At 33.3% G+C, this 12,727-nt stretch overlaps 1 protein-coding gene across 5 annotated transcripts in view; it reads left to right on the top strand.

Moving 5' to 3' along the window:
- MTBP (MDM2 binding protein) overlaps window positions 1–12,727 on the top strand; it is a 72,950-nt gene that overhangs the window by 31,571 nt on the left and 28,652 nt on the right. For all 5 annotated transcript variants that reach the window (XR_012481936.1, XM_074266504.1, XM_074266510.1 and 2 more), the window contains 3 exons: window positions 2,241–2,405; window positions 3,203–3,313; window positions 7,824–7,988. Coding sequence is in view for 4 of the 5 variants with exons in the window: in XM_074266504.1 (XP_074122605.1) it covers window positions 2,241–2,405; window positions 3,203–3,313; window positions 7,824–7,988 (441 nt within the window). In the remaining variant the exon portion in view is untranslated. The remainder of the gene's footprint in view (window positions 1–2,240; window positions 2,406–3,202; window positions 3,314–7,823; window positions 7,989–12,727) is intronic.

Here is a 12,727-nt window from a genome sequence, read left to right as displayed (position 1 = left end):
TAAGTACATTATTTCCATGTTAATTGTTTTGTGGACATACTTTGATTCATAGTATATCTGTTGCCATGAAATCATCTATTCCTTTTGTAATTAAAATGGACATACTTTGATTCATAGTATATCTGTTGCCATGAAATCATCTATTCCTTTTGTAATTAAAATGGACATACTTTGATTCATAGTATATCTGTTGCCATGAAATCATCTATTCCTTTTGTAATTAAAATGGACATACTTTGATTCATAGTATATCTGTTGCCATGAAATCATCTATTCCTTTTGTAATTAAAATGTAGCAACTTGATTTTTAAAAATTTCCTTTTTAATATAAATTATTATGAATTTTTATGAAGTTCATCGAACTTGCCTTGGGGGTATAAACTATGAAAAAAAACAACAATAAAAATCATAAGTATTTTTCCCATGCTTAAGGGAACACTTAAAAAAAAATCTCAAACCTATTATTGTTTCTGTTTGACCTTACTGATTTCCCTTAGATTAGGACAGCATATAAAAATTACTGATGATCAGAGATATATTAATGAAGTCAACTTTTATTTTGATTTAAGAAAATCTTAAAACATTTATAGCAGTAAAATATTGGTAATAATGTCAATTAGAAACAGAGGTCCTATTCTCTAAAAAGGTGGAAAGTGAACTGGGCAAAAGGGGATTTTATCTGCTATTGGATACAGATACTATTTTCCTTTTAAAAGTTATATTTTGTTTCATAACTTTTGATATCATTAGCTAATGATTCTCTTTTGAAAAAGGTGTTATTAATTCTTAAACCCTTAATGTTCTAAGGCAAGTGGATCACAAGGCAGATAGGTTATGTTGATTGTATTTCAGCCACTCAGATTCCAAGTAATCATCAATTAAATTTAGGGAAAGATGAAAAGTAGTAGCTAGGATCTGGTAATATTTACACTAATATATGTTTCTGTACTTAGTCTATGGAACAGTTGTCCTGAGACTAATTTTTGTGTTTGGGCTTTAAGTTTGTCACTATATTTATGAACTAAGATATTTTTGACAAGAAATGGTATTGAATCAGTGGTAAGTGGCATTCTACCATTTCCTTCCAAATGTTTTTTCTCTTTTTCTGTCTTTTATTTTGTCTTTCTCTTTCCATCCTTCTCTCATCTTAGTGCATCTTTTCTGTTACTCTTTACTTATTTTTCTTGTCTTCTACTTATAAGTTTGAAGGTCTCATTTTTTTTTTTTTTTTATCTTGTTGGTGTTGATAAGTGTCTAAGAATTTGCTAATCCCTCTTCTATTATTTTATCACTGCTTCTTTACACTTCAGAACAGTTTGAAAGTGAATACCCCAGGATACAGCACCAGCCCTGAAGTCAGGAGGACCTGAGTTCAAATCTGGTCTCAGACACTTAATACTTTCTGGCTGTGTGACCCTGGGTAAGGCACTTAACCCCAAATGCCTTAGTTTAAAAAAAAAAAGAAAGAAAGAAAGAAAGTGAATAATATCCTGGCTGATAGGAATAGAATTCAAGAATGCTTTATAGCATTTCATATCAAGACAAAAAGTTTGTGGTAGATGGTGAGAAATGAATAAGCAGAAATGTGGAAAAAATTAATTTGGTCAATGAAGCAGATTTGTCCTAAATGGAGATAATGCTTTTTTTGTCAAGAAGAGTGAAATGGAATTATATTTTAAATTTAGCCTACTGACAGTTTTCTGACTTATCTAAATTAACTGGATGACATTTAAGAAACCTTGCTTTTAAGTTTTTATTGACATAAATAGTAGATGAAAAAAGGTCGAGGGCCTTTTATCATCTCATTTCTTTTTCCCCTCCTGAAACCTTGCAGAAGGAGTTTTTATCCCACATACTTCCACCAACTTGAGAATGGTCTAAAATATAGAATTGCAAAGAAGAGGTCAACTCTGGTTTAGCTTGGTGTTTTGTATCTTTGTAAAATGTGATTCAGATTATCTATATATAAAAAGGTATATATTATTCTGCATAAGTTCAGTGCTTATTTTCATTTTTTTGCTATGAGATGTTTATGTTCTGGAGCACGAGGTATGCCTAATTCAACTGTTGGGTCTAAAATTTACACTCCATAGTCAAGAAATACTTTTATAACCAGTAATGAGAATATATTACAAATACTGCCACAGTTTGTTTCAAGTGCCTGATATAGTCATTTAAATGCTGTAAGATGTTAAAATTAATTTTCAAATATTTAAATATAATTTTTTTTTTGTTATTAGTTCCAGATGTTGAAGTGAAAGGAGAATGTTCAAGTTATTATCTTTTGTTGCAAGGTAATAACAATGGGCGATGTAAAGTGACTTTGATTTATTCAGCTAATCAGATCAATGGTTCAGCTGCACTCAACCTGATTCATGGAAATATGAAAACAAAGCCAGAAGGAAGTAAGTGTTAACTTTAGAGGGAAAGAACAATTGCATATTTAGTGGGAAGGGGAAGCAAGCATTAAATACTTAGTATGTATCTGGCACTGGGTTAAGTTCTTTCCTGATACTGTGTCTTTTGATTCTCACCAAATTCTAGTAGATAGGTGCTGTTATTATCCCATAAGTTGAGGAAGTAGAGGCAGACAGAGTTTTTGTTACTTGGTGGGATCACACAGTTTAGTGGTTGAGACTGAATTTGAACTTATCATTTTGATTATAGGCCCATTGTCACTTAACTTCCTGATGGGTGGCAGTGAAGTATTTAAACTGAACAGGTTTAAGTGAAATAAAAGAACTAAACGATCTTATCTTTTTTATACCAAATTGCTTTTCTCTTTTACAAATATTTTATATTTTGTCCAAATTTTATTACTAGAAAGGGAGATGAGTAATAGCATGTACATTTGTTGATGGTATCTCAGCAACTTCATTGAAACTGAGAGGAGATTTTCTAATATAGCATATCTCCAGTATATCAGAATTACTAGAGGTGGAGAAGAATTCTACAAAATAGATTGTGTTCAGCCTTTTTTTGAGTACTAATTGTGTAAATGCCTTTTGAATATGTGACCAATCACAGCCCATACTTGTTTTATAATGTGCATATATAGCATTAGCATCCCTATAAGTCATTATGCCCCTCAAATTGTATATATCAGAAGTTTGGAAAATATATTATAATTATAGTTTTCTAGAAACTGAAAAGAGTTGATTATGTGAGTAATCTTTAATGGTGATTACTATACTCCAAACAGGCTTTCCTATTGACTTCATCTGTTCACTACCATGCTTCTCTGGAGAGCAGGTTGTACAAAGGGAAAAGCAACTGACTAAAGTCCAAGATTTGACTTTGAAGGAATATATGAGTAAGTAAGAAGGAGTAGGCTTAGCACTGAATATTGATTTATTCAGAAACAGATCGTCTTAATTCCAGTTTGATTTTTTTGGTGCTTACTATGTTGGAAACAAATTTAAGTTGTTATTATTTAAAAAAAAAAAAAAAGAGTAGGATTATATTCTTTTTAGCGAATGAAAAGGAATTCTGCATGTGGGAAGTTTTGATTCATTGTCTTAAAATCTGAGAGGGAGGGAGTGTTATATTTTAAAATTCAGGATCTTAAGGTGCTGAGCACTTAATTTTCTGTATACATATTTTTTCAAACCTTTGCAAAATGTTTGTCATTGGGTTTCAAATAAATCTTTAATGTGTGCCACCTACTTCAAAGAATTATTTCACAATTATTACATTGTGATCTGACCAGCAATTTTCAACTACTTCCTGTTTTAGTGGTACACATCTGATTCTTCTTCAAACCCTACTGAAATGTCCTTCTTGATTCACATTTCACCACCACAGTTGTAAAAACATTCAGAAAAAGTCTATATTCTTTTGCTGCTATTTCCCAACTGGTATCAGAATGATGGAAAATTCATTGGGTATCTAATTCAGTATGATAAACTTAACTTCACAGTTCTTTGAATTATTATGTCATTATTGTAAGAAAGTCTTTGATTTTTGAGAGCACTGAAGGAAAATGTTATAATTAGGTGGAATGGCCAAATTGATTTTAATTTACAAGGTAATTTGGGTATTATTTATTGAATTGTTAACATTAGAAGGAATAATTAATCTGTGACTGAAGTGTTCCATGTAATTCATTGTATTAGTGTCATCTCTCATATACATCCTCTGAGAAATAATAAACAGTTATGTTCCCATAGTGGAGTGAAACTGGAAGTAATCCAGAGGTGGGAAACAGGGGAGCTTCTGAAACAAGTTGGAACTAAGTAAAACTGGACAGAACTAGTAGTATAGTAAAAAAAAAAAATTGAAGTTAAGATCAAGGTCATAGCTTATCCTAGAGTGAACAAGCTTAATTATTTCATAAATATTAACTTCTTTTCCTCTTAGCTCCAGGAGGGGCTAAGTCGTAATTTTAATGGCCGTGCAATGTATGTAGTGTGGGGGGTGCACATTAACCAGTGGATGAAGATCAGAAAAGAATGTTTACCTCATCTTTCTAGCCAATTTGGGGGAGGAGAAATGGAGGGGGTTTGTGGCTGGGATCAGGAATAAAAGACTATTATGCTCTTGCTCCAGAAAACTCTGTGTGAGCTCATTTTGAGTTTTCACACTTTCTCCTGCAGAAACTGCTCTCTTCTTTGGGGTTCAGAATTTTGTTTCCAACAATCTTATTTTCTTTACTCAAACAACTACCACACTAGTGTAGGCTGTCATCACTTTATATCTGGACTATTGTGATAGTTTGTTGTTTGCTCTTTCTGCCTCAAGTTTTTCCCCACTCCAGTCTTCCCCTCTTCCACTCAATAGTCAAAAAAATCTTTGTAACATGCCAGTTGGACCATGTCATATTACATCTTTTTCCTCCCCCAAATCAATATACTTCAATAGTTTTCTTTTACCTGTAGAATAAAACATGTAGATTCAAAATATGAATTCTCTTAATTGGACAGCTGTAACTGAATGTGCCATGTGAGGAAGGTATTCTTGAGGAAATTCTCTTACATATTATCTGGCGCATAGAATATCAATGAATAATGATAATTGTTTCCAACTTTAAGAAAAAAGTAGCCATATCAGTGTTTTAGAGCTGGGGGGGGGGAAACTTGGAATTCATTTATTGTGCTGTATCCCTCTCCATTTTGCACTTGAGTAAAACATTAATAACTTGCCCAAGTTTACACAGGTAATGGCAGAGCTGGAATTAGAACTCTGGTCTCCTAGTTTAATAGTACTTCTCCTTCACCTGATAATAATTATAATTTGTAAATATATACTTATAGCAAGATAACTTTTGACATAGTTTGTGAGGCAATGTTTCTTAATGGATAACATGTTGGACTTGTAGTCATGAAACCCTAGCTTCAGATCCCATCTTGGACATCTACTTCTGGGCAAATCACCTGACAGCTTTCAAACCCTCTTTCTCCATATGTAGAATTGGGATAAAAATATCTGTAATATTTACCTCACAAAAACTAAATATTGATTATTGTTGTTATTATTTAGTATGTCCCTGGAATGATTTCTAAAATAACATAAAAGCATATATCATAATGATGCCTGTCTTATAGTATTGTTTGTGAATTATAACCAATCCTTCTTGTAATGTCTTCTAGCTGATTACCCATTAGTTCTTCAACCATAGTGCTTCTATAGAGCTCACCTTTTAAAATCATTTTGTTTGACATCTTGTTTTTAGAGAACCAGTTAATGATGTTAACTGAGATATCTGAGATATGTTTATAGCCATAGCCTTATTTTAGGAAAATAGGCATGACTGCCTTAATTCCATTGCTTGGGAGATTATGGCCTGAGAATTGCTGTGAGAATGTTATAGTTCCCTATCATAATCATAATAATAGCATTTATATAATGCTTTAAAGTTTGCAAAGTACTTCATGTTACCTTATTTGATTCTCCCAACAAACCTCGAGTTGGGACTGCTATTATCATCCTCATTTTACAGTTAAGCAATTGATACTGGTGTGATTAAATGATTTCCCCAGATTACACCATGGTATTTCTCAGCTGGGTTTAAACCTTTGTTTGTCAGACTCCCCAAGAACCAAAGTTCCATCCACTTTGCTGTCTATATCAATTTACTGTGACAGAATCATGATCAGGAATAGAAGACAGAAACAGAATCTCATGTCCTTTGAATTTGCTTTCTTATCTTTTCCAGAGGTGGTGTCTGACCTGAATTCTGAATTTTAGGTCAAGTGAAATGTGTGTGTGTGTGTGTGTGTGTGTGTGTGTGTGTGTGTGTGTGTGTGTGTGTGTGTGTGTGTGTGTTGCAGGTTTAAAAGGAACAAAATAGCATCACTTAATCTTTTATAGTCATTTTTCCCCAAATTTATTCCTTTTTTTCTTCACAATGTCTATACCTGCAAGATACATAAAACTTGGATTGTTGTCCTCAGAAAGATTAATGACTTACTCAGGGTCTCTCACATCTAGTTAATGGTAGCATTTGGACTTGAGTCTTCTAGCTCAGTGCTTTTTCTGTTAAATACCCTCTCAACTCCTTTAATCTATACCTAATTGTAGACATATTAAATGTATGTATCAGAGAAAGAAATTTCTCCAACCTCTCTCAGTAGCACTTTGATTAACATTATCTTTACAGGAAAAAAAAAAAATCTTTGTATCTGACCCAAATCTTTCTTGCTATGATTTAACATAGTCTCCTTTGTTCTATTCTTATATGAAAAACAACCCAAAAAAACCTTGTAATTATTTCAGGCTCTGAGTAAAGGAATATATTTTAAGTTTTTAGAACAGTTCCTGAATTAAAGAGGTAGAATGGATCTAGGAGTCAGCTGACAGTCCAAGTTCCTGTTATCACTAAGGGTTTTACTTAAACTATTCTTACCTATATGCTCTATGACTATGAGTCATGGACATTGAAGAATCAAAAATATAGACTACCCAAAGAATAATGAAAAAAATGCCTGGTGAGCAGAAATAGGATGTAGTGTAATATTAATGATTTTATTATGATTTTTGTGTAAGAAGTTGCAAATTTGGATATTGGTATGAAACTCAAGTAGAAATAGGGGCCACTAAACCATACAGAAGAATCCTTGTGAGTTGTGCACGAGTGTGTGTTTTAAACATTACTTCCTGCATGGAATCTGTCTTGATTCCCTAGTCATTAGTAACATTCCTCACCATACTTCATTTACCACTTTGTTTTGTAACATTCTAATTTACCTAATATATAATTCTATAAACTTAGGTTACGGGCCAATCTGATCAAAATTTTATTATCTTAACAAGTACATCACATTGTGATCTATGTACTTAACTTTGGCAAGATTTAAATTCTGATGGAGTTTATTATAGGGTTTTTTCCTTCACAAATCATATCAGAAACTAATCTAAGGTATGCAAAGCTCAGCCTATAATAGATCTGCCACTTCTCTATGTATGTACATGTAACTTTTTATTATTGAAAATAATGCAGCTAGTTTGGTGACCTTGTTTTTTACTTACATGTTAGGTTTTATATACCACTCAATGATACAAGTGTTTAGAAAATAGTTTTAATGCTAACAGTATTATCAAAACTTATGATTAGTTTACTTTTTAGTTTTATCTCCTATCAAAAGCTTTTATTTTCTGTAAATTTTAAAATTTTAATATTCTATAATCTAAGTGTAACATATCATTATCTAGCTATAGCATGAAAAATTAATTATAATAAAATTAGTATTATGTTTAGATATTTGATTCAGAAAAAGCTTGTATTTGTTAAAGGGTAAGCTTTAAATTGTGATAAATGAGTTTTAATTAGGTTGTAAAGTAAGAGTCTTTGGTTTTCTTATAAGTTGATCTGTTTAATCTCATAGGAAGAAAAGAATCTATAGAACAGCCAGTTACAATTTCTACTAATGAACTCAATACCTTGTTATCACTCACAAGGGAACATTTTATAGAATTTTTTGATGCTAGTATTCCTAAAACAACTCTTCACACGACTAGAAACAAAATCAAAACTTCGGAAGTATTAAGAGGTAAGCATTTCATTTCTTTAAATGTATCTTTATATTTTGTACATGTTTATCAAAACTCATACATTTTCCTTTATTTTATAAGTATGTAAAATATATTGGATAGTTTTTCAAAAGGCCAAATTTTATCAAACATTATAAAATAACATTGTTTTATCTGCTTTGTGATATTTATTTTTATACTTGTGGTTTTTAATCCTATTAAGTCTTAAGCTTCCAGAGACTTGGTGTGGAGTAGGTAGAGAGCCAGGCTTGGAGTTAGAAAGAACTGAATTCAAATTCAAGCAAAGATACTTACTAATGTTGTGTCCTCACCTTTAAAATGGAAATAACAATAGTAGCATCTTTGTCTAGAGTTGCTTTGAGGATCTAATAAGATATTTTAAATTTGTAAATATTTAGCATAGTGTCTGTCACTTAATAAGCTAATATTTAAGCTATTATTAGCATCTATGTTTTTCATCTTTGTTTTTTTTAGGGTATAACATGGCTTGCATGTATTAGGTGCCAAGTAAATATTGGTTGATTAGGGAATTTTGGTTGCTTTTTTTCATTCATCTTTGGAAGGTAAAATTTTTTAATTTGAAGAATAGTAAGGAGAAGATAAGAGTTTTGCTAAGCAGAGAAAATAAAGAAGGCACCAGAGATTATATAGAAAAATAGAATAATGTAGTATCATTGAAGCAAAGGGAGAAGAAAAGTTTCAAGAAGAGGAGATCAATGATATTAGCATCAGTCCAGTTGAAGAGATTTTTCTTAAGGACCTGTTATATATAGAGCCACTGTCTGAGCTCCTAGGCATATAAAGTCATCTTACTGTTGGGAGATACACCATCAGTTTGAGATCATTTGAGGAGCAAGAGAATACCTACAATTAAGTACATAGCACCCAGTCTGAGCTCTGAAGGAAGCCCAAAATACTAAGAAACAGCAATCACTAATGAGGTGCAGGAATGAGATAATTCACATGAAACCCTAGAGAAAAAGATGAAATGGCAAGTTCAGGCAACAGTTAAATAGTTCAGTCTGGATGGGACACTAACTGAGTAAAGCCAAGCAGCCAGGTAGCATGTGGTGCATGGGGGACCCTCAACTTGTAGTCAGGGAGCCCTGAGTTCAAGTTTTTCCTCAGACACTTTAGTGCATATCACCTGGCCTCTATGTACTTCAGAGTATGCATCATAATATAGTAAAATAGTAACATCTCTCTTCCCAACAGTGTTGTGAAGATCAGATGAGAGGGCATTCGAGGAATATTTTTCTGCCTTCAGATATTCCATAAATGTTAGCTGTTATCATCATAATCATCATTGTCATTATCATCATTGGCTGAAAAGGGGTATTGAAGCCACATTGCTAGTGCTCGACTAAAGATTTTGTTATCCCAAAAGAAATAGTGCGCCTATAGTATTTTTTTAATAGAAGAGTGACATAGTTATATTTATATCTTAGGAAGATTATTTTGATAGTTGTTTGGAGGATGAAAGATTGAAAACAGGGAGATCACTTCGGAGGCTATTATCTTAGTCCAAAGGAGAAGGATAGTGCTCCCTGCTAGAGTCTTTGTGAGAAGAGAGAACAGTCTGTATCCAAGAGCTAGTATAAAAGCAAAATGAGCTCTGCAGGGTAACTCATCTTGTCAGTCATTTATGGAAAACTGACATGGCCCAGTGTAGAGTGAAGTCCACATAACAGGAAAGAAAGCATACATGCTGAGAACACCACTTTCCGCCAACCCAGATGCATCAAATACAATGTCATCATGAGCAGGCTTAGTCTTGAAGAAGAGTGATGAGAATACCCTTCCCTTTCCTTATTTATAGACTTAGGAGATTGTTTACATTAAACTTTATTTATTGAAACATTAACATGATATTAAAGCAAGATGTCAGAATTTTTTTAAAAAGGGAATTCCAATTCATCTCAGATCCTGAGACAGTGCATGTAAAGTACAGTGCAGGTAAACCATGTGGTGGTTTTTGTGTTTAATGCCTTGGGAACAAATTGGGAACAAAATACATGAACTGGCTATCTTCTGGATGGGCTTGGCCTGCTACCTTGGAATTCAGAACATGATTTTCGCTTAGCCCACAGACATTTAATCAAAACCTTATTCTTCCCAAGCCACCAGAGTCTCAGAACTCTTAAGATTGGCACTCTGGAATTCAGAAGCTATAAGGGCCAAAATTGAATGCGTACTCTATATCATGAGAGAACTTCAGTGTGGATGTCATCTGTTCAGATGATTATTCTTTCTCTCATAACTTCCACATATCATACTTGAGTTCAAATCTGGCTTTAGACTTGCTAGTTGTGTGACCTTGGACAAGTAATTTATGTCTGCCTTAATTTCCTTAGCTATAAAATGGGGATAATAATAGCTTCACAGGGTTTTTGTGAGGATCAATTGAGTTAATGTTTTTAAATACTTTAGCACCTGTAGGTATTTAATAAATATTGGTTCCTTTCCTTTTCCAAATTCTCAATCCCTTCTCTCTTTAACCCATGCTTCCAAATCATTGCATAGATGAAAAGACTGTCCTCTTCTAGTCTCCATCCATATTCTTTATCTACCTTAGTCCTCCACAATCCATGTCATTCTTAACTCCTACCCTTTTCCCCACTACTTCACATTTCACTACAATTTTTGATCTATATCATCTTGAGCTATTGAAAATCGGATTTTCCTCAGAGTCACTGTAAAGTTGGCCATTCTCTTCAATTCTGAGTAAATATTCTGGGATAGGAAGAGTTCTTTTCTAAACATTTTTTTCTTGCTGCAACTTCTCTTGCTATAACATTTTCTTTCTCCACCCTTATGGACTCATAGTTAGAGCAAATCTCATTATGTAACCACTTCACTTTTCCCTTATTTTCAAGAACTTTACGACTTGGCTGAAAGATATCCTCTCCATTTTGTGTGTGTGTGTGGGGGGTGGGGGGAAGCACTTGGAGTGAAGTGACTTGCCCAAGGTCACACAGTTAAGAAAGTGTCTGAAGCTGGATTTGAACTCGAGTTCTCCTGGCTCGAGGGCACTGCTCTATTCACTGTGCCATCTTTTCCATCTTAATCTCTAATCTCATCTATACTCTGGCTTCTCAGTTCATCAGCTTCCTAATTTCCATGCTGTCTACCTTCACTCCACTTCAACCATATGCTTCCATGAACTCACTGTCTCCATTACACTGCCTCCTTTTAAAGAATTCTGATGATCCAAGGAAATCCCAATAAGTTTGGACAGAAAATGCATCTATATCCAGAAGAAGAATTATGGAGATTGAATGTAACTATATTCCACTTCTTTTTTCCTAGATTTTTTCCCCCTCTTATAGCTTTTCCCTTTTGCTCTGATTTTTCTTTCTCAACATGATTCAGAAAGCAGTGTGTTGTTTAAAAAAAAAAATTAAAACATAATTTTAAAAATTAAAAAAAAAAAGTTCTGGGTTTTTGTCTCAAACAAAAACTTCTTTTTCTTTTATCTTTTCCTGTGCTTCACCTGTGCTGTTTTTCTTCATCTTCACCATTCTCTTCATTTCCTTCATCTCCTTCCCTTTCATGAGACCAGCTGTTCTCCTGCTCTGGTCTCCCTCTGACTCCCCTTGTAGTTCAGCCCATCATCTCTGTGTTCATGTGTAGCTAAAAAGTCACAATTCTCAATACTGCTGCCTGATAATCCTTTTTTCTTTCCTGAATCTCTCACATTTTCCAATAATGTATTCTTTCTTCTTTTTAGACTGTCTATACTACCTACCTTCTCCTGTCCTCCTGTCCTGTCCTTATCTGTTCTTTGATATAATAGTATATTAATATATTAGATCACAAAATGAATATTAGGAATTTGAACTCAAATAGTACTAGATTATCTCAACTTTTCCATAATTATAAAAGCGTTTTCCCCAAATAGAAAATTTACCTGTTTTCTTTGCTAAGTTGTCATTTGATTTCTCTAAAATGGCAGATTTGTTTTTTTCACTTAAAATTGTTCAATTATGCCAATTTCAGTTTTGTAATTAATAAAAAATATACCAGTCTACTTTTAAAAATTAGCCAAGCTCTAGAGGAGGGGGTGAAGGGAAGGAGAGAAAAGTTGAAATAGAAGTTTTTGCAAGGGTCAGTATTGAAAAATTTTCCATGCATAGGTTTTGTATATAAAAAGCTATAATAATAATAAAAAAGAAACCATCACAATAAATAAAGATTAGGCAACCAAGTGAATAGAGCACAAATAGAACTATTATTTTTCTCCTTGCTCAACACATTTTGTTATCTCCTGTAATACATAGCAGAATACAGAGTGCATAGGAACTACCTCAATGGGTAATTTTTTTTTTTTTTTTTTGCTGAGGCAATTGGAGTTAAGTGACTTGTCCAGGGTCACACAGCTAGGAAGTGTTAAGCATCTGAGGCCAGATTTGAACTCAGGTTCTCCTGACTTCAGGCCTGGTCCTCTATCCACTGTGTCATCTAGCTGCCCCTCAATGAGTAATTTTTGCTTGTTTTTGTTCTTTTTTAAGCTTTCCATTTTCAAAACATATACACGGATAATTTTTCAACATTTACCCTTGCATAGCTTTGTTTCACATTTTCTTCTTCTTCCTCCCATCCCTTCCCTCTAGATGGCAAGCAATCCAATATATGTTATACAAGTTAAAATATATGTTAAATCCAATAGATGTAAATATATTTATATAATTCTCTTATTGCACAAGAAAAATCAGATCAAAAAGGAAAGAAAAAGTGC

Source organism: Sminthopsis crassicaudata, chromosome 1 (genome assembly GCF_048593235.1).
Source record: "Sminthopsis crassicaudata isolate SCR6 chromosome 1, ASM4859323v1, whole genome shotgun sequence".
NCBI lineage: Eukaryota > Metazoa > Chordata > Mammalia > Dasyuromorphia > Dasyuridae > Sminthopsis > Sminthopsis crassicaudata.
This window is presented reverse-complemented; position numbering and strand designations above follow the sequence as displayed.